Here is a 20,413-nt window from a genome sequence, read left to right on the forward strand (position 1 = left end):
TAGGAAGAGCCTTTTAAAGCCTTCTAGTTCAACATCCCTGAAAAGACCAGCTCACCTTCAACTTGTTCAGGTTCCTCAGAGCCACATCCAGTCTTACCTTGAACTTTTCCTGGTAGGGGACACCTAAGCAGTACTTACACTGTGTCAGGGTCTTTTCTGCCCCTCACTGCACTCAACCAGAGAGGAGGCTGACTTTCAAGCAGCTCCTGTGACCCACACCACAGTTTGTTCACCCCCTTTTGCTTTTCACTTCTCACTGTGTCAGACATCCTCTTCATCAGCTACCACTTGCCTCAGCCACTAAAAACCACTTCTGCCTCATGTAACTCCCATTTCACCTGCTGAACTCACTGGACCCTCAACTATATGATTTACCCAGCAGAAGCAGAGCTTTGGTCATCTCCTTTGAAAGGTCTGTCACCATTCTTAATATGCTATTTCCTTTTTATTAAAGAAATGTTAAACTATATACACATTCAATGAAGTGCAAAAAAGCTAAAAAGAGATCTATAACTAGTTATACTGAGCTGGGGAAACAGAAAGAAAATAATTTATACCCCCTGGGTAAAGCAGCTGTTGCCCTTACAGCAGGTGCTTTAATGACTGCAATTACTTAGTACCTAGACATCACTAAGTGGCACACTGAGCACTGCAAGCAAAAGTAAATGAAGCATTAAGCTAGCCATTGAAAAACCTTTCATTTTCTCAAGTCAGCAAAGAAGTGTAAGATTGCATAAGACCAAAGAAAGTAATTTTGTTTACAGATCTAGAAACTTCCAGATGGTTGAAAAAGGAAAGCCTGACATAAATTAGTAAAAAAATTTAATACTCCAGGAGAATAAAAAAAAAGGTTGGTTGATTTTTTTTGGGCTCTCTTCCCAAGTCTCAGTGTGCAATTAAAAACTAGTGGAAATGAAATTTGCTGTACATATATATTACTGATTACTTAATTTTGTAGGAGGAAATGTACAGCCCTTTTAAATTTCTTGAAGTCCCAGGTTTCACTTTTCAAGTCAAATTGGTGAGACAACCTTTAGCAGCTGTTTTATTTTCCAATAAAATAGACTTCTAAAGTAAAAAAAAAAAATAGCTCAATTTGCAAAAGGATCATGCTGGTTGTGACCTTCATTTAACCCATAGAAAATAACTTGTCTTCAGTAAAGGGCCGATTCAGATGGTTTTGCCTTTGCTACTGCTGTTGCTAAAATGCCCAAGATTCTCCTCAGACTATCAGACAATTTATTCTCATTCTCCAGCAATGTGAAACTCATCAATTTCAGATTACCTGGAAAACACTGTGTAAGAGCCCACATTTTTTTTCTTTCATCTCTCTATCCAATTGTTCGGAAAACCTCCAAACCTAGTAAAAGTATATTCACAGATAAGTGTCATCAAAGTGCGTATTTGTCACAGGCTCAGTGTTGCATGGAAATGTCTTATCTTGGGCAACCTGTTTCAGAGAACCACTGTCTCCATTGCACGTGTTGTTGCTGATCTTGACCTTAACTGAGTTTTCCTGCTGCAGATGTTCTGGAGCTGTCTTTGGTTCCAAAAACATCTGATTTGCTGATCCATGAATTTCCGTTTCACCTCTGCTAATCCACCCCAGAATTAACTGGAAGAAGGTCAACAGAGCCAGTCAGCATTCTTCTGGGGAAAAGGAAGATGGAGCACAATCGTCACACTCAGTCCCACCATATGGTGGTGAGAGATGTCTCATTTCTCTAGAAGGCTACACATTTTTGAGAACTTCTCTAGCTCTGCTACAGACCAAATTGTTTCTCTTGGTCTTTCATCTATGGATGAACAGGGCTTAAAGTGTTAATTCACATCCTTTCACATGATGTTTTATTATACAGGGCGAGTAATATTGTTTTTTGCTTCCAGGACTGGAGAATCATCACCAAACTCCTTTGTTGTCCTGAAATCTTCCTCAGTTTATTGTGTAATTAAGGCATCTAGACTAAAGCTGGGATTATTTTTCTGCCCCATCAAATACCAGTGTGACTTATGTGTGTGACTATATAGAATTGCTCCTGGGAAAACATAGAAAATTGTTTTGTCCAGAAATTTCTTCTCAGGCTTATGCTTTGCTACTGGAAAATCAGTTTTCCCAATGTGCCAAATACAAACAGCACATTGTTTTCCTTTTGTGTTTAATTTTACATTCTTGTTATCTAAAGAAAACAAATATGTTTTCCCTTTCTATAGCTATCATTGTTTAAAAAGAAATATATATACAACTTGACCTTTACCAGCAGACTGATTGCATCTAATCTTATTCCAGCCTCAGGAAATACATAATTCTGAAAATCAAAATTTTCAAAGCATAGCCACAGCATTGGTCCTACTGGCCATGAGGAGAACTCTAAGAGCATAAACAAATTTGAGATAATGTCAAAGGTACTTAGTCGTCATCTTTCATAAACAACTTACTAGATCCTGTGTTTTCACTGCTAAATCACAAATACAAAGAATCACAGACACAAAAATTTTGCAGTAACAAACATGGCAAATAATGGGATTACATTTCCCTCTTCCTTTTCTCCTTTACTCAGTGGAACACTCACTGTGATTGTGAAGGTTCAGTGAAGCATAGGTTGATGAAGATTGATGTATGTTTAAAATTAGTCTTAATAAAAGATGCACTGCTGTGCACTGTATCATTACAGATTGTGAGTACAGCTACAGGTGCACACTGATGTACTCATCCGGGGTTGCATTGTACAGATTCCAGCTATGGAATTTAGCTACAGGTTCTTCTAGGACCAGAGATCAATAAGCTGTTGACAATTCTTTAAAATGCTTTCTATGGCCAAATATCTAAAGACATTGATGACATTCTTGTCATACCTACCCTATGTTTACAAGTTAAATTGCATATTTACTTGTCTTAATTGGTTAGCAATATGCCATACAATACAATGATAATTTTCTTTGTATACCTAGGTATAAAAAGTGCTGCCACTTGTCCAGACAGGATGGAAAGGAGAATCTGGAAAAAAATTTTTAAATCCTGTGCTGAGATAAAAACAGCTTAATAATTATAACAAAGGAAAATAGAATGATGATAATAATAATAATGATGATGATCATGACAACAACAATAATACTGAAGGAGAGGAAGTGAGAGAGTTAAAACCAAATTGAAACAAATTATACACAACCCAATTGCTCAGCACCTGCTTGCTGATACCCAGCCTGTCCATGAGCATCAATCAGACTCTTTTCTGTGTAACTCCTCAAGTTTATATCCTAGGCATGACATTCTGTGTTATGGAATAGCCCTTTGGCTGTTTCAGGTCAGCTGTCCCAGCCATACTCTCGTTCTTAGCTACTGTATGGATTTTTTTTTTTAATATATTTTTCTTCTGAAGTATGCAAGTTGTAACATTTTGATCTTATTTCAATTAATATACTAAATTTTTCAGATGAAAATACTTACATTCATACATTTCTTTAATCATACAAAAAATTAGACACCACATTGAAGCAAATACATTAAAAACATAAACAATGTTGACTAACCCAGTATGAAAAATTTTTACAGATTAATAAAATTACAGATAAAAATGCCAAAGTTTCTTTATTGCCAGTGAATCAAAGAAAAGGTGAATTTTTCTAGTTACCCAAACAATAATTACCAATTATTGATTATAAAATTAGGCACCAGAAATAAGACCGTAAACTACAAATGGGCGAAATGAAAATTTGAGGAAGTATCTTTGGCAGGTTGGGAAAAGATGCAAGACACAAAAGAAAGGGATTATAGATCACGTTTGTATTTGGAATTTTCTCCTAAAAAAATCTTTAAGTAAGCAGACTGTCTTCTGTTTCCAGTCAGTTTTCAAACATTTGTTAACCTGAGCAAGGCATTTACCAGGATTTCCTCAGAAACCTGATGAATCACAGCCAGCAGCAAAAACAAACATACTAGTGGGAACACGTCCCCAATAGCATTCAGTGCTTCACAAGTGTTTCTTCTCCATGAGGCCAGTCCCGGGTATTCTGTTCACTGAATGGTCCTTAGTTTCAGCTGTTGGACCTAATTATGAGGGTATTTTGGCAACATGTTTAAGCAGCATGGCTGTATAAATAGTTTCTTAGTAAGACTTCTTGTTTGATGATTTTAGTGTCACTTTGCATTTTGCACAGGTTATGATTCAAAGAATGAGGCATTCAGGGCGTAGAGGTATTTTGTGCCTTATATGGTTTTAAAGTTTAATATTGGTCTGCTGTCTAGAGCAAAAAAAAATATCAAAAGAATTAAAGGCTTAGAAGGAAAAAAGGAGAGAACCAAGGCAAGGAAGTAGATTTGAAAAATCCAAGAATGAGTAGCTAGGAGGGGAGGGAACAGAGTTTTATTGCTAGAATTGCTAGCCTCCTTGAAATTTGAGAAACGGGGGAAAAGGGAACTTCTTCTATATTCCTGCACTGTCTAATGATACATGGAGTGACTTGTTAGAAAAGAAGCAGCATCCATAACCTTATCAAAGGCGAAACTTTAAATCTGCAGATTCCATTTTTTCAAATTTCCTATAAAAACCAGAGTACCATATGTACTTTACAAATGTATTTCACAAATGTATTTCTATTACTGCAACTTATAATCAAGGAAACTCAAAGCCTTATCAGTGAAGTATTTCTGTCTGACATTATATTGTTACATTCACTGAGACTTTTGGACTATCTGGGAAATGGAAGCCACTAATGCATTAGCTTTTGACTTGCACTTCAAAGGAACTTCTTATGAGCTCACACTTCTTATGAGCTAGCTTTAAGCAGTGCCATATTAATTGAAATAAAATAGCACCTAGAAACATGGAAACAAAATGCATCCATATTCTGACTTTAGTTACAGACATTTCTAAAATGCTACTTAAAAAAAAAAAAAAGGATTTACTGAGGAGGATCAGCCAGGTCTCATTTTAACAACTGGCCTTGAGCTAAGGTAGGGAGTAACTCAGAGAAGCTAGTGGTCTTATTGGAACAAGGGGCATCTGAGTCTGGGCAATTGGAATTACACAAATGATATCAAGCATTCAGTGTTAGTAGGAATTGGATAGCTGGTGACTTGTACTTATAGTGAGAAAATAAATGAAGTAAAAAGAAGAAAGTCCTAAGGTAGGCTTTGATACATTAAAGTCAGGGATTTGAGTTAGCTTGGCCATTAGTATTCAGAGCTGAGCAAAATCAAGCAGCAGGGAAGGACCAACTGGTGCAGGGCACAGTGCTCCAGAAGGCTTTTGTACACCTTGGAGTCTTATTAAATTTGTGTTGTCCAAAACATGTTGAGAAGCAATTACAAAAAAGGCTGGAAGAGATGCTGGGTAGCAAGCAGAGTACAAAGGACATAAACACTAGAAAATAATGTAATACAGTGATATTCAGTATAATATTCAGCTCCATATTAGTAACTCTGCTGGGAGATATTTATTGACTGTACATTGTGACATCGTACATTAAATAAATATAAGATTTACTATTGCCTAGGGCAGGCAAGAGATGGACATATTTTAGACTGGTTTTGGGAGACCTAGCCCTAAGTTTGCAATGGACCTCATTCTGTAAAGCAATGAAAGACAAACACAAATTAGTACTTATTTGTTTTTCCAAAGTAAAACGGTATGCTAACAATTCTGCTAAAGGCATGAAATCCCTAAGAATGCAGCCCAGCAGACAGTGCAATCCCCTGTGGTAGAAGATATGCAAAACCATCAGGATATTCATGGAAGCTGCTGAAAATACATGACTAGCATTTAGCAAGGGAAGGCTGAAATGGCTTTTCTCTCTCCAGTGAGATGGCTTCTTCCTTGAGAGTGTAAGTACCCCTGTTTGAAATTATTTAAGCTCAAAGGAAATTGCAATAAAACTGTAAAAATAATACCCAACCACTACACAAAACCAGACAAAAATCCAGACCAGAACCACATCTTGAATGCATGGGACTACAGAGAGTAAAGCTTTTCTTTGCAGATGAGAGCTCCCTTATCTGAGAGAGGGGGGAGTTGGGAGTCCCTTTAAGTCTGTGGGGACATGAGCACCAGTGAAGGGACCTAGCACTTTCCAGAGCTGTGCTTGTGACAGAGAAGCAGGGTAGACAGTGGTCCACAGCCTCAAAGGTAAATAAGGAATAAAAACATCTTTGAGGGGCTAATATGATTCTCCCTTGGGGTCATTGTAGACTTAAGCCAGACTGCCTCTCTCCCAGGACTGGTCTGTGGCTGAACCTGATGACAGTGAGGGAATTTGTGCCGAAGCAGGAGCTGGGACTGGGTTTACTGGGTCCCTGACTGTCTACACTGGGGAATGTGAGCTGCACCTCTGCTGTGATGACAGAGGATTTCCTCTTGCAAGAGACATTGAAAGCTGAAGGCAGAAAATGAATGTCTTTCATCCTTCCTCCTGAGAGTGGTTGGGACTTACAAAGGGTTTGTGGCACTGATTGGGATAACAGGGGCCATCAAACAGGACAAGAGGGAGCCTTCCAGGGCTGTTCCTTGGATGTTCCTTGGATAAGGAGAAAGGACCCATATTCCGGGTCTCCTAGAAATAGTTAGAGAATTGTTTAGATTGGAAATTACCTCTAAGATCATTGTGTCAAATCATTAACCCCACACAGCCAAGTTCATCACTTAACCATAGCCATAAGTGCCACATATGCAGATCTTTTAGATACCTCCAGGGAAAGGTGTCATCCCCCAAGACTGATTTTGCTGGAGAATTATTTTCTTCTTCCTCAGCAGCAGCAGCAAGAAGATATTTATGGAGTTGACTCTTCAGCCCCCACAGTCCAGCTCTGACCAAGTCTAGGGTGACTGACTCACAGCATCATTACCAACAGAGAGGAATGGTCAGAGCTGCCACCAAGACAGAAGCCTCAAGGAAGGGACGAAATGCTAACAGAGAATACAGTAACCTCCACCATCTGACTCATCCCCTGTTCATTCTTCTTGGAACAACTCATTTTGTTCCACAGTGGCAAGCTGGGAATCCACACTGCGGCTGGGATGCAGAGCTGATGATGCACAGGGAAGGCAGAGGCTGCTCAGCGTATCTAGTTTAAGGCTCTATTTCATTCTGCACACAAATGTGTGTGTGTGGTTACTCAGGTTGATGGTGCATCTTGGAAGCTGAGCCACAATTACAACAGAACTATCTCTACCACTGAGGAATATCTGCAAATGCCCTCCAAAGTGCTGCCAAAGGGAGCAGCAGAGCAGGCAGAGGCATGTAGACACAAGAGACAATACTAAGCTGCTGATTTAGACAGTGCTGCTATGCTAATACCTCAGGTGGGTTTATTTCTAATGGGCCTTCATGTCCCATCCTTGCAGCACTGATTAGAGGAATTATGCATTGCAATTTCACTGTCTTGTTCTGCATAATACATTATCCTGAAATAAGCTGAGAGGGAAATGAGGCAGACATAGGGAATGGAGGATTTGTGCATCTGGTTAATAAAGAAGCCATATAGGGCAAAAGCAAGAAATAAGAGACACCTGTTTCTGGCCTGACTTCATTACTTTTCACCAAAGTAAAAAACGACCTTACAAATGTCCTTAATGTAGAAATTGATGTGTTTGCTATTATGGCATTTTCTGGCACATACACAGCCTGTGTTAGTCAGATATTTCAGATGACAACAATTTGACATTCATAAACAAACACTATGCTTGAAAGAAAGATCTCTTAATTAACTTGGATAACAAATAGACAATTCAGGATGTTATTTTGATTCTGCACAACTGTGGTGAACACGTGTGCATGAACCAGCACAGGCAGGGCACAGGAACAACCACAAGACCACAGATAAAATGCAAAGAAGTAAGTTTAATTTTGTTACCTCACCAAACAAGGCACCCCAGAGCAGCATTCAGGCAGAGATGCAGGCACTGTTGGATTTGGTCTATACTAAAGGTTCCCTCACTTGGATCCCTCAGCCCTGACTGCCAGGCAGCGTTTTGCCCTCCCTAGCCCCCCAGGCTTTCCACAAGGAAAACGAGCTCGCACCTGCCCACCCAGGAGGGGCTCAGCCATGCCCCATATGGGTTTTTTGTTTTCTACAACCTTATGAAAAGCCCAGCACGAAGGATCTTTAACATTAAAAAAAACAAATCTTTACATAAGCAGCACATAATCTGACTGCACTTCATTGCTGTACGCAATGTATGGTTGTTTATAATTTATGAAGTATTAAGGATACTGGCTCCAAGGCTCCTTGTGACAGACATGTCACAAAACCACAAATAAAACGGATCCATGGTCATGGAATTTATTGGAGTACAGAACAAATATTTTAAAGGAATGATATATTTACAATCTATAATATAGTCATTTTACCAACAACAGAAGTATTAAAAAACTCTAAGAGTGCCCAAAGTCTCTGTAAAGCAAAGAGTAAAGTAAATGAACTCCGTTATTTCAGAAGAAATTACAAGCAAAATTTATTCATAATAAAACACCATATTCTAGGCACCATTTTCTTTCCTGTTTCAGTTTCATTCCCAATAAATCCTGTGGGATTTTTTCCTCTGAAAGTGACAGTTTTCTCTATAACTATATTGATTTCTAAATTAAATAGTTCTAAAACTGTTATTTCCTAAATAGCAACACCGAAATGAGTGAAAACCTAGTACAGAATGTTTTGCTGCTGATTTCAGTGAAGCAAAATCTTTGTTTCTGAAGAAGCCATCAATTCCTTACAGGATTTAAAACATAAAAGCATGCGCATGCACACATACTTTTTATCCTCCTTTATCCTTTTTATCCACAAAATAATGTAAAAATGAAAATATCAGCCCAATGTCTGTACGTTAGGGATATTATCTAAGCCACCAATAAAATACTCTAAGGCAAAATAACACAAACCAGAAAATGTACATAAATGACATTCTATGGATGGGGCAGAAGCCATGAGCTGCTCTAGATAAATGAGAGGGTCATCTCAGCACAACACATAGGAAAGATCACTACATGGACCAACAGTTTTAAGGGCATTTTTAAGACCAGTTTTTAAAAGACATAATACAACTCAGGAGCAAATCTGTTACCAAATTACAAAAAACATACACAACAGAAAACCATTTTAAGAAATTACTTTTTTTTTTTTACAGTCACAAAGAAATGGGACAAAACCCCTCAATTTATAGACAAAAAGTCGTTTCTCTTGCACCAATTTTAAGAAACAAGACAGTAAAAATAAGAATTACAGCACTAATCTGAATAAAGCCAAACAGGTAACAGTTCAGATGCAGCCAACGTGGAGAAAGCAATGCAACTCAAACCCTAGCTGGGTCAGCTTGGGTTCTAGTGCCACCTGCTGACATAACAGCAGTCTTCCCCTTGCAATCACAACTAATGAACACTTTAAATTAATCCTCTGCATTAGACAGCAACACACGAATAAGGGTCACGAAGAAGATGAAGTGCTTGAGTAATCTAAGTGCACATCCAGTGAGCCATACACTGAACGAAGTAAATCGAGAACCTTCTCTTGAATGCTGTCAACCTGCTCTGAAGGGCAGTAGTCATCCAAACTTGATCTGTAAAAAAAAAAAAAAAAGAAAAAAAAAAAAAGAAATAAAGAAACATGAGAATACAGATATCACAAGCATAACCACACTGTGTACTCCTGCAATGCTCTGTGGCTAGGCTGAAGCTTCAAACTGTGGCAAATTTTGCCTCCTAGTATCCCTTTGAAGCATAGTGCTGTGCTTCTTATCACTACATTTTAAGTGTAATAGAAAGTCTGCAGCTGACCAGGAACACGATCTAATCTTTCCTGTTATACTTGCTTTCTGAATCTAGCACAGAACACAATGACAGTCAAAGTTCAAGCAAATGATCTAATTAAAGGACACATGGAAAATTTAGATTGCAAAATTGAAATGCTACTGGTGACGTAGGCAGGAAAACTTGAAAAACATCTTCACAATACCTGGCATATAGCTTTTTTTACAGTATCTATTAATGAACTTCAAACAGATACTCCTAAAAATTGACTTCCTGAATTTTTTATCTGTTAAGATCTACAGAGATGATTCTGGTTTTGTTTAGATTTACAAGTATAGTCTGGACATTTTGAAGTGAAAATATCTGCACAGTCTTACCGAGCAACTGTCACCAGTGTGGGCTTGGGCAGATCTGTCAGTAGAACTTTAATGGATTGTATGAGGCCTTCAATCTCATCTTCAGTGCTAATGTGGTGAGGAAGCTCCACATAATCACAGGTTAGACCAGCTTGATGGACCTGTGGGTAAATTAAAGACAGATTTAATGTCTGTTGATGAATTATCAATATAGCTTATGTATGCAGAAAGTCTTTAGGCTCCCTAACCCAACAGGTAACTTGCACCTCTTCAGACACGGGGGTTTTCCCCCCAGCTTGTTCTTTAAACAAGTACAATTCTGGAGGTTGTATGGATTGTTATCTCCAGTACACTGTACCTCTACTTATGAATTCAGAGTATGCTGCAGCCCTTGAAAGATGATATATCTCTGATAAAATAAGATACCTATTTATAATGTAAGTTCTACAAAGGAGATCAACAGACTGATAAAATTTAGCCTCCATTCACAGGATGCAGCCCAAGACATCACAGTCCTGGGAAGTCACACTTAAGTTGCCTAAATATAGACAGACAAGCAGACTAGAATTTTAGCAGCTTTGAAAGCAAAAGCTGGTCTAAGTAATAAGACATAAAACCTGAGGAAAATTACCAAAAGTGCACCAAGTCCTGAATCAAGAAGCAAGTCTGAAAGGGAGTATGACTCTCTCCCTCTCTGCTGAAGCTATGTTTTTGATATCTGCCTGCTTTCTGCTTTTTGTCACCTACCATTTCATAGTCTGGGCTTTCCATCCTGGTTTTCAAACTGTGAACTAGTTGAACAAGTGGCTTCATTCTGGAGTTAAAACAAAACCAAAATTTGTTACAAACAGTTGGAAGCATTTATATACCTTAAATGGTTAGGAAAAAAAAAGTGAGGAAAAAAGAGGGAAGTAGAAATGATGACCTAGGATTTGAAAAGGAAATTTGCTCCTCTGTCACCTTGCACCTGCAAAAATGGAAATTATCAGTATTATTGTACTATTTCACCAGGTCTTTCTTATAAAGTCCCTATATTTATACCTGCCTCTGGCAAGTCTTCCTTGTGCTCCTTTTAGGGTATATCTGCGGAGAAGCTGTTGCAGCTCAAAAGTCGTATGAACTTTATAGAAAATACTTCTTGTCACTGTTACAGAGGTCGTACAGTAACTGCTGCATTTGATGTGGAAAATTAATGATTTTCCTATCAAGGAAAAGCTCAGACTTTCCCTGTCTCTTTCCATCTGAAAACTTTCCATGTGAAAACACCTAGTTTAAAAGCAGAGTGACGCAGTTCAGATGTTTAGTGGAGACTGTTGCTCAGGTTCAGTTCCATTAATTTCCATTTTTCCAAAGAAAGCAGAACCTTTGAGAGCACAAAAGAACTGCTTCTCCATGCCCCCCTTGGTTTGTTGCCTTTTTTGAGAGCTGTGCTACACATTGATGACCAAGGTTTTAGTTACCAAATATGCCATCCACAGGCAACAAAACTTGCATGAGGCTGTACAAGACTGAGCTTCCAAAGTGCTGAAGACAGTAGACTGCCTTTCCTTTTGTTTTGTCTCTTTCTCCTCTAGGACTAAACAAAAAAATCATATACTGGCATAGATCCTATACTTCTCTGTTATCAAAAAGCTGGACTAATCAGTTCTCAAACTTCTATTTGCAATTTAGGCCTTTTAGAAACCTCCTACCCAGGATACGAAGCCCATTTCTGTAGGGTTTCTTCATCATCACTGTCACACAAATCTGCAAATGCTGCTTCCAGATCTTCCAGCTGATGAACACGGTTTTCAACACAATCCAGCAAGTCTTCCTTTAAATAAGCATATACAAAATTATGTTAGGAAAAAAAAGAACTAAGAACATCATGACTTATCCTATGATTTAATTTCTGTAATGATTGACCTACTGGAAGTGGGGAATCAGAAACAACAGATTCATTCCTACAGCACATATTTTCAAGAGGATCATAACAAATGCCTGCAGAAACTGTTATATCTTCAGAATAAATAATTTCAATTTGTTCTGGTTTTCCCACTACAAATTTTAAAAAGCCACCTTTTAAATATGTACCTGGTTTTATTGCTGGTTAACTAAGAAATATAAAAATCAATCTGCCAATATTCAACATATCCTCATTTCTTTATTCACACATATTAATTAGGTTTCATTTATTTGTGACAATTAAATGTGTTGAATCTCTCTGTATTAGTGTTCAGATGAGATTATGAAAGCCTGTATTCCATGTTTTAGAAGCACACAGCACATAAAATGAAAAGTACATTACAGTACTTTTTTGCAGTACTTAAAGTACAGCATAATACCATCCTTTCCACATCTAAACAAAAAGGTAAAATACCAATTACACATTCCTCACAGCTCTGACTATCAAGAAAAGAGCAACAAAGGAAGCAATGGGAGAAGCTGGAAGGAGGAATAAAAAAAAAAAAAAAGAAAAAAAGACCCAGCCACCAAAAAACCAAAAAAGAAACACCCCACTTAAGCCCAGTTAAACCATAAAAAGAACAAGTTTGCTGGTGACTTACTAGGTTTTCATTCCTTCCATGCCAATTGCCATTTTGTTTACAGAAACAATTTTTCACATTCATGCTAAATATTTATGCAAGTCACGTGTTTAATCAAAACATTTAATAGAAAAAAAATTCTAAGATGCTGCTGATTAGCATTCGGCTGCACAGCTTAATGTGAGACCACTTCATTAAGCACCTTTGATAGGTTCCTTCCTGTTGTCGTAACTCATTTTCATTGGGTAAATAAAAAGAATCATTCCTTCATTTGTTCCAAGCATCATACCTCTGTTGCATTTTTATGTAGCTTCTTGAAATTGTACAACTCTTGCAAAAGCTCATACTCTGTCTTTGAAAAAGAAAAAAAGAGGAATAAAATGACACTTCAAATGAGAAACCCAAATCTCAACGCCTGCAAAAAAAGATCATTTCCCTACTCTAGTATGGCAGACAATAATGAGTATAACAGCCTCTCATCAGGACAGGCTACCACTCTTTGGACAATCAACACTACTGTGCCTTTTGAAAGGCAGTCTCCTGGTACCCTCATGGCTTTCTAAGCACAGGTTAGAGAGGGTAAAAAATGATAAAGGCTCTCATCTCCCCCGATGAATCCTGCTGCGGGTATTTGGAAGGTAATCTCTTTTATGTCCCAAGCAACAAGCAGAAGTTGAGTATACCCCTGAGTCTGAACATACACTCAATATTGATACCAAGTGTAAGAAACTCCCCCTATTTGGTGGTTGAAATTTTTTACCACATATGTTCCCTTAGAAATATTTCTTTAAAATGGAAATACCTCTTTAAAATATTACCACGAATCATTAACCATGATCAGCTAATCTGCTAACTTAGCTTAGATGAGAATTTCTCCATAGACATAAATATTAAGGCTGGGACTCTTTTGTGAGTGGTACGAGGCTACTCAATTTCCATACTTACCTGTGTGTACATTTCTTTAAATGGATTTTTAACTGAAAAAAAATCTAAGTCGATGTCCAAAACATATGCATCCCCCTTCTGCAGTACTTGGCAGACATCTTTAGCAATGTCCCTTATTGGGCATTCACTGTTTTTAAGACAGCTTGAAGCTGAGCCCTCTGCCAAAGTTTCTGCCCCATTTAGGGCATCTGCATTTTGTATTTCCTTTTTCTTCACACTCTGGATGATTTGATCAAAGTCACCAGGAGCCACTGAAGAGGCAGAAGTGGCACTTGCTGTGTCATCTGTATTTAACTTCAGTCTTTTAGCAGATGATATTTCGCCATTTCCTTCACGGCTGTTTGATGATTCAGTAGGATTGATGAGAATGACGTGCAAATTTAAAGGCTTCTCGTTTTCTAGCTGATCAGCAGGAACATAAAGACCATCACTTAAGAAGTAATTATCTGTGCCTGTAACCCTACAATTGACAATAACTCCCAGTCAATACACATCTTGGAAAAGAGCTTAGGAAAAAGCATTTTATACTTTAGGGATCCAGAGAAGAATGAATAGATGTTTGATGGCTAATAAAAGCAAAAAAACTGTGTAGACAAAATTATTTTTTTTAATCCTCAGGTTTAAATTATTTTAACGTTTTTTCTACTTATTTTTGTGGAATATACTAAAATTCACTCTATATTTATTATGATAGCTCTACAAGGTTTTAATGCATAAGAAAAAGATAATGCATTATGTGCTACTAAGATTAATTTGAAATTGAATTTCATTTTAAAGACAACATCCAGAATTGACAAGATGTTATCAATACTATGGCATGTAAGATTGCAAACCTATGGATATTTTGTCTTGGTTTTATAATTTTCTGAGAAAATTATGATAGTTGGGTTTGTGAAGTGCCCTGAAATGCATAAATATTGACTTAGTGGAAATACAATATTATGAATTCATAAGTAGAATTAAACTTTTTTTTACCCCCAACACATTCCACAAGGGATAAACATGGTAACTAGAAGATAAATAGCTAACAATCAATTGAATCCACTTTAAAAAACCCCACAAAACAACTAATCAACCAAAAGCAACACTGAAACTTCTGCTTACAGTGAAAATTTAAAGAACAGAATTTTCAATCTGTATTGCAGTACATTAAGCCTTAATCATCATAAACTCAAATTATAAAAAAGATTAAGAAGTGTGAACTGCTTCTTTGTGGTAAGGCCTCATTTGAATACAGGGTATCACCATCAATCAACCACAAAGACAAATCATTTCCTAAGCAGGAGAAATTTGAAGTTTAGTTCCCCAGGGTCTTGTGGGTGGATTACCCTCAGTTTGTCAAGGTTGGGGCTGGATTACAACCCCATCTTGCTGACTAGGCAATCACAGCACATCTTCCCAGAAATTCTGAAGGGTTCACAATGAGTGTTAGTGTCCACTAATGATGAGGCTGTATCTATCGCCTTATCCATTTCTTGTCAAAACTTTTAGGACATTTGTATTTATGAGGACTCTTTCCCTTTCTTCCTTCATGGTTTTGGTAAGAATAGAACCTGAAGAAAATGTACCAAACCGTTTTCAAAAAGAAATCTGAAACATTGTTTGCATGCCTGCTAAGGCTACCAGTGAGAGAGCTATTCGACCATTGTGAATTATTCCTATATATTGGCTAAATGATTAAATGTAATAGAAAGCACTAGCTTTAAAAAAAAAATCATTTAGGTTCCCTTTAGGGTTCAGATTCAGAATTGTAGAGCTTTAAGTGTTTTATTTCAGGTAGTAAAACAAAGTATTTCTCTGCTGTTTTCTGTTAAACTTGCTTCAAAAGATTTATTTTGTTACGCTCACAAGAGACATGACTTGCAAATAACCCCTAAAGCTGCACAAAATCACAACACTGTGAATATGGTGAAAACAAAATTATTATGGACTGCATCCTGCAGAATGATGAGGGGCTCTGATTCAGACCTGAATCACAGAATAATTGAGATTCAAAGAGACAACTGGAAGTTTCTAGTCAATCATCTGATCAAAGCAGAACTGACTTCAAAGCTAGATAAGGCTGCTCAGGTGAATTGTCCTCTATCAAATGATGGAGAATTCACTACTTGAGTGCCTGTTTCAGTGCTGAACTAGATTAACTTCAAAAAACCAAAAAAACTCCAAACAAACAAAAAAAACCACCCCACACTAGAAAAACAGTCATGGCTGATACCAAATAACAATTTTACTAGTTAGACCAAAGACTAAATTGATACAAATGTAACTGCATTAGGTTCTAAGGAAATTAGAAATACAAATTAAATGTTCATCTTTATCCAAGAAAACAAAAAAATTCCAATGAAAAGCTATAGAATGGCTTTTATATTACTAGAATATGTCAGCAGACAATTTACCTGATCGTTGTTGTTGATATATCTTTCCCAACTAGAAAACTGTGTTTCCCTTCTGAGATCTGCTGAGCCCAGTGTGGGTGAAGCCACACTACTTGAGAAATATGGCCAGCATAAACAGCAGGCATAATCCAGTTTTCAATACTTAATTCACTGTAATCAGTAGAGAAAGACAGAAGATAGCAATGTTACTTTCCCTAAAAATAAAAATGGTCAAGAACACCACAAACATCTTCCACATCTTGAAGGCCCCCATGCAAATCATCTAAAACTAGTACTCCATGTAAGGGTAACATCAACAAAGAAAGAAAAAGAAGGAAATCTTTATTCACAAGACAAATCAACAATGTCTGCAGTAGGTATAAAAAGGTTTGGACATAGAGTGGAATTAGCTTCACTTTTAGTGTGACACTTTGATTAAAAACTCCTTAGTGATGGACCTGGCAGTGTTAGGTTAATGGCTGGACTCGATAATCTTAGAGGCCTTTTCAACCTTACTGATTCTGTGATTCTAAGCCCTTTATCTCTTGATACATCAGACAGAGGAAAGTGCAAGGAACATCATCAACATTGTTGTAAATAACTTCAAACTGACCTCATGAGAGTGTTTTATTGTAAACTGCTCCAAGTGTATTTTAAATATCATCCCAGTAATTAAAGTGAGTCAATCCACATCCATAGGATAAGCATCTTTCCTCATTATCAAGATCCTATTTTTTTAGGTGTATGATGCCAACTGTATCCTGGGCTGCAGCAAAAGAAGCATGATGAGCAGGTTACAGGAGGGGATTCTTCTCCCCTATTCTGCTCTCGTGAAACCACACACCTGGAGTGCTGCATCCAGGTCTAGGCCTCCCACATAACAATTACATGGACCTGTCCAAGCAGGTCCAGAGAAGGCCACCAAGATGATCAGAGTGCTGGAATACCTTTCCTATGAGGACAGTTAGAGAGAGTTGGGGTTGTTCAGCCTGGAGGCTGCAAGAGACCTTATAGTACCTTCCAATACCTCAAAAGGAACTACAAGAAAGCTGGAGAGGGACTTTCTACAAGGGCATGCAGTGATAGGACAAGGGTTTAAACTGAAAGAGACTGTGTTTAGATTAGATATTAGGATGAAATTTTCCACTGTGAGTCTGGTCAGACACACCACATGGGCTGTCCAAGCAGTTGTAGGTGACCCATGGCCAGAAGTGTTCGAGGCCAGGTGGAATGGGGACCTCAGCAACCTGGTCTAGTGGAAAGTGTTCTTGCCCGTGCAAGGGAAGTTGGAACTAGATGATCTTTAAGGTTCTTTCCAACCCAAAGCATTCAATAATTTTGTGACAAAGTCCACAAAACCTTTTAATCATCCAATAAAGAGAATGAAATATTGACTCTGGCTAAGGTGATTCAAATATACCAAATGCATCAGCTTGTAATTGCTGTAAATCACCATAATACTGAAGCAAACAGTATTTTAAATACTATTTATTTATTTTAAAATTTTAAAATTGCTTGATATGCAAGGTAACTTTTGCCATTAAAAAATAAAGTTTCAGCAAAAGTGAAAAGACAGAAGATACAACTTGAATCTGACTTGTATCTCTTTTGTTCATCCTTCCTAGGCAATCATAGCAATATTAACTGTGAATCAAAAGCAGCAAGAATTAGACTTAAAGTCTACTCTGATGATCCTACCCAGGATCCTACTCTATGATCCTACCCAGGACATACCTAAAAAGAGTTTCTTTGTCAAATACGGTGTCCGCAGGCATATTCACAGGAATAAGAAGGTCTGGATGGGAATCAAGATGAACAAAACTGATGTTACTGGCAGGAAGATGCTTTGAACCAATGGCACGATAGATGAAAGGCAGCACCTAAAGCAACACAAATAAAAACATTTTCATGATAGCCAGTGGACTGAAAAATGCAACAGCTTTAGCAGCAAAACCACCAGTACCACTTTTATTCCTTTAGAATTTGGATTAGAGGGAGGAGGAGACAGAAAACAATACAAAGGGGAAATAACTCCAGTGGGCAAGATAACTCATGAACAGTAATCGTTATAAAACCAAGCATTCCAGATGAGAAACTGCTGAAAAGTCACAGCTTTACACCCTTCTTCTTTCTTTATAGGAAGTCTTGTTTGCAGCAGCTCTTCTCACTAGCCATTCAACTCAATTCCTAGATGCTTGAGGTTTTTTTCCCTTTATAACTAAGAGTTAGGAATGCCCTTCCTCTTCTGCAGATCATTGCCTGTGCACTTCTTTCCCCATGATATAAAGCTTCCTCACCATGCACTGGTGCTATGGAGGTAAAAACAGTTTGCTCCTTATGTTTTGTAAGTCAACTGATAAAGATTGAAAACTGACCCCACCATGATTTAAACTTTAGCTGACCATTAAATCTATTCCTTTTGAAGAATTAATTCCTAATCCCTCCATGACTGTTTGCAATAGAGACTACTTTTCTCAACTGCCCAACTTCACTCCCTGCTGAAGTTCTTCACTCAGAAGTGTGAAAAACAGATGAGTTAACTCACCAATTTACAGCATAGCAAACCACTGAACTGCAATAACATAGGGTGGTAAAAATGAGAAAACTGGTGGCTGATTCCTCTTGGAGACGCAGTACACAGAGTCTCGTCCACAGTTAGAAGGCATCAACTGCCTTGGCTACCAGAGCAAATCCAACAAGGATTGTGAATCACAGCCCTATCATACAGGGAATGTGAAGACTGTAAGAAGCAACAAAAATTATCTGTGGCCCCTGCATTACAATAGCAACTGAGCTACTTTTTTTGGCATAAAACTGAATAAGATGAAAACCCCTGCATATTGCATAGGTGTAACCATAAATCATATGTATATTATTGCAAAAATAGATAAGACAGATAGACTAAATCGACAGATAAGACTAAAACCAACATGGTTTCCCTGACCCATGGATTTTACTTCTTTGTAAAAAGAAAGCAATCTGGCCTACTAAACAACCTACAGTATTTTCAATTGAAATTGAAGCTTCACCTCAGCTAAGTGCAGCTACTGATTGCAAGAGACAAGAGAGACTAAGTTTTCTAACCTTGAAAGTTCTCCTGATTGGGATTAAGAACAAAATTTCCCTCATGACAGCTGTTATTATTAATCAGTGCATGATGCAGCTACTGACAACTTGCTCTGGGGGAACATCACTGTCAGCAAGGCTGATACAAAATTTTCGGTGAAGTTTGGGACAAAAAGCCATTTATGTTTTATGCAAGATAGACCAATTCATCCACATTCCTATACTGAAAACATTTTAAATCAAGTATTTAGTATTATTAGAACTTTAAGCTAATTGGAAACAGAAATATAGAGACAAAAACAAAGAAGGATCATTAAGACGCATTATCTCAGAATTCCTACCACAGTGACACTCTAAGTCCTTGCCTACCATGAAAAATCAGCTGTCACATCACATATTCAGTGAGTCTTAGCAAAAATGAATTACCTTAAACTACTTGCAAATTTGTAACATTACTGTCTTTAAAAAAACTTTACTACACTATAATTTGCTCTTTGCAAATAATTTAGTAAAGAATCTGTTATTTTAGGATTAAAGCCTCAGTTTATGCTATTATAAAAAACCCATGAGAAATCAGAAGCAGCAGTTCAAAAGCAATTCCTCCTTTACTTCCTTTTTCAATGACTCCATGAAAAAAAGCAAAGCTCCAGATTTTTAACATTTCTCGTCAAGTGGGAGTCAATCTACTAGTTGGGATGGGATTATACTTACTCATCCTCTGCTGACATGTCATACACTGGGTAGGGTTGAGTTTCCAAGCACCCCACTAATAGCTAGCAAATTATAACAGCAGTGTAACGTAGGTATTATCTCCTTTAAATCACAGCAATTAATGATACAAAGAAGAAAAAAAAACATTCAGCGATGATTGCTTTAAAAGATGCCAAAATGCTATCATGGCAATTAGTAGCTCAGCCGCTGAATCGGGAACGAAAATCAGGTCCCCTGGGCGCAGAAGTTCATTGATGTTTCAGCAGCGGAAGGGAAGGCAGCTTTAGAGTTTGTGTGTGGCTGGGGAGGGGAGGGCCGTTCCCAAGGAGAACCCGCACACAAGACGGGAAAGCGAATCTCCCGGGGAGGCCGCCGGGGACCGCACCGGGCGCTTCTCCTCGCTTCCATGCGCCCCACTGAGCATCCGCGCCGCGGAGAAGCACCAACAACCACACACAAACGGGAACAAACGAAACCCCTCCCCATGCCCCACCCGAGAGAGTCCCCATCCCCCGGCAGCCCAGCGCGGAGCACTCACGTCCTGGTGGTCCTCCACCACCCACACGGGCAGGGCCGGGTAGTGCCGCCGGGAGGCCCCGCGGGGCCGGGAGGCACCGCCGGGCCCCGGCTCCTCTCCGCTCATGCCGTCGCAGCCCTCGGGCGGGCGGCGCTTCCGCCCGCAGCGCCTCCCACCGCTTTC

General features: G+C 38.3%; 1 protein-coding gene across 1 annotated transcript; it reads right to left on the reverse strand.

Moving 5' to 3' along the window:
• Positions 1 to 7,813: 7,813 nt before the first annotated feature.
• On the reverse strand, positions 7,814 to 20,406 carry C2H5orf22 (chromosome 2 C5orf22 homolog). Its single transcript, XM_038127101.1, has 9 exons — positions 20,252 to 20,406; positions 17,671 to 17,816; positions 15,958 to 16,107; positions 13,562 to 14,021; positions 12,906 to 12,968; positions 11,783 to 11,904; positions 10,839 to 10,905; positions 10,113 to 10,252; positions 7,814 to 9,545 (listed from the first exon to the last, which is right to left on the reverse strand). The coding sequence occupies exons 1-9, from the start codon at positions 20,354 to 20,356 to the stop codon at positions 9,413 to 9,415; spliced, it is 1,386 nt and encodes a 461-aa protein (XP_037983029.1). The 5' UTR covers positions 20,357 to 20,406; the 3' UTR covers positions 7,814 to 9,412.
• Between the last annotated feature and the right edge of the window lie 7 nt (positions 20,407 to 20,413).

The sequence above is a fragment of the Motacilla alba genome, chromosome 2 (assembly GCF_015832195.1).
Source record: "Motacilla alba alba isolate MOTALB_02 chromosome 2, Motacilla_alba_V1.0_pri, whole genome shotgun sequence".
Lineage (NCBI taxonomy): Eukaryota > Metazoa > Chordata > Aves > Passeriformes > Motacillidae > Motacilla > Motacilla alba.